The 2,078-nt window shown below is 69.2% G+C and overlaps 1 protein-coding gene across 1 annotated transcript; it reads left to right on the top strand.

Moving 5' to 3' along the window:
* Positions 1 to 96: 96 nt before the first annotated feature.
* On the top strand, positions 97 to 1,217 carry S1PR5 (sphingosine-1-phosphate receptor 5). The gene has a single exon (XM_035313527.1). The coding sequence runs from the start codon at positions 141 to 143 to the stop codon at positions 1,215 to 1,217; it is 1,077 nt and encodes a 358-aa protein (XP_035169418.1). The 5' UTR covers positions 97 to 140.
* The last annotated feature ends 861 nt before the right edge of the window (positions 1,218 to 2,078 follow it).

The following is a 2,078-nucleotide window of genomic DNA, read 5'->3' as shown; positions in this document are numbered from 1 at the left end:
CAAGTGTGTACCCACAACACGAGCACCCACGGGTGCCCCCCACCCCCCCCTCCGCCGCCCCCCCCCCCCGCCCCGCCGGCCCCCCCCCCCCCCCAGACCCCCGGTCCCCCCCGCCATGTAGCCGCCCGCGCCCGCCCGCCATGGAGCCGCCGGACAACGCCATCATCGCCCTGCACTACAACTACACGGGCAAGCTGCACGCCGGGCGCTACCGCGGCAGCCTGCGGCCCGAGGCCGTCGCCTTCCTGGCCGTCTGCGGCGTCATCGTCCTGGAGAACCTGGTGGTGCTGGTGGCCCTGTGGCGCGACAAGAAGCTGCACTCGCCCATGTACTACCTGCTGGGCAACCTGACCCTCTCCGACCTGTTGGCCGGCGTGGCCTACACCGCCAACATCGCCATGTCCGGCGCCACCACGCTGCGGTTGACGCCGGCCCTCTGGTTCCTCCGCGAGGGCGGCGTCTTCGCCACCTTGGCCGCCTCGGTGCTCAGCCTGCTGGCCATCGCGGTGGAGCGGCACCTCACCATGGCGCGGGTGGCGGTGGCCCGCGGGGACAAGAAGGGGAGGATGCTGGCGTTGGCGGGGGCCAGCTGGGGGGCGGCGGTGGCCTTGGCGGCGTTGCCGGGCCTGGGTTGGAATTGCCTGGGGGACCTGGCGGCTTGCTCCACCGTGCTGCCGCTCTACTCCAAGGGCTACGTCTTCTTCTGCGTGGCGCTCTTCCTCGCCATCCTGGTGGCCATCGTCATCCTCTACGCCCGCGTCTACCGGGCGGCTCGGGGCAGCGGGAGGCGCCTGGGGGGGAAACGGAGGGCCAGGGCTTACCTGGCTCTCTTGCGGACGGTGGCGGTGGTGGTGGGGGCCTTCATCGCCTGTTGGCTGCCCCTCTTCCTCCTCTTGCTGCTGGACGCCTGGGGTTGCCCGGGGGCCTGCGCCGTGCTCTACCAGGCCGATTATTTCCTGGGGGTGGCCATGGCCAACTCCTTGCTCAACCCCCTCCTCTACACCCTGACCAGCCGGGAGCTTTGCCGCGCCGTCGGGAGGTTGTTGGGGGCTGGGGGCTGCGCTCGGGACCCCCCCGGGGAAGGGACCAGGAGGGGGTTGCCCGGCACCGGGGGAGGCAGCGGGAGCCGTTCGGGGACGGCGAGGGCGGAGGGGGGGGACACCAGCGGCTCGATGGGGCCCCAGGGGGGGAAAGGGGCGCAGGGGGGGCAGGGGTGATGTGGGGGGCTGGCCTGGCCCTTTCCCCATCCCCATCCCTGTCCCCATCATGTCCCCATCCCTGTCCCCTCCCCATCCCTGTCAAGGCTGGGGGGTTCCCGTCCCCATCCTGTCACTGTTGTCGTCCCCGTCCCCCCCCCCAGTGACCCCACTACTCCCTTTGCCCCCCCCCCCACTCAATTAATTTTTTTGTAACGCGTTTGTAATAAAAACAAAGCCAATTTTGGAGCTTTTTGGAGCCGCTGGCCTCGCTGAGTCCCCTTTCACTGGGGACATCGCGGGGGACACCGAGATGTCTCTGGCCGAGGGTGGCAGTGGGACAGGCCCAGCCCCGGGGTGACACGAGGACACCCAGGGTGACACGGGGACACTCAGGGTGACACGGGGACACGCCAGGGGACAGGGGGATGCCAGAACGTCCCAATCCAGGGTGACACGGGGACACTCCAGGGGACAGGGGTCACCCAAGGGACACCAAAATGTCCCAATCCAGGGTGACATGGGGGGACACATGGGACACGGGGACACCCCAGGGGACATGGGGACACCAGAACGTCCCAGCGCAGGGCAATATGGGGACACCCAAGGGACCCAGGGCCACCCCAGGGAACAGGGGTACACTCCAGGGGACAAGGGGACACCCAGGCAACACCAAAGTGTCCCAATTCAGGGTGACATGGGGGGACCCCAGGGGACACCCCAGGGGACAAAGGGGTGCTAGAATGTCCCAATCCGGGTTGACATGGGGGGGACCCAGGGGACACCCCAGGGGGCACGGGGACACCCAAGGGACACCCAGACGCCCCAGCCCCAGGTGACACCAGGACAACCAGGGGGCACGGGGACACCCAGGGGACACGG

Source organism: Oxyura jamaicensis, unplaced genomic scaffold (genome assembly GCF_011077185.1).
Source record: "Oxyura jamaicensis isolate SHBP4307 breed ruddy duck unplaced genomic scaffold, BPBGC_Ojam_1.0 oxyUn_random_OJ48556, whole genome shotgun sequence".
Classification (NCBI taxonomy): domain Eukaryota; kingdom Metazoa; phylum Chordata; class Aves; order Anseriformes; family Anatidae; genus Oxyura; species Oxyura jamaicensis.
Note: the sequence above shows the minus strand (reverse complement) of the source record. Positions and strands in the feature narration are given on the sequence as shown.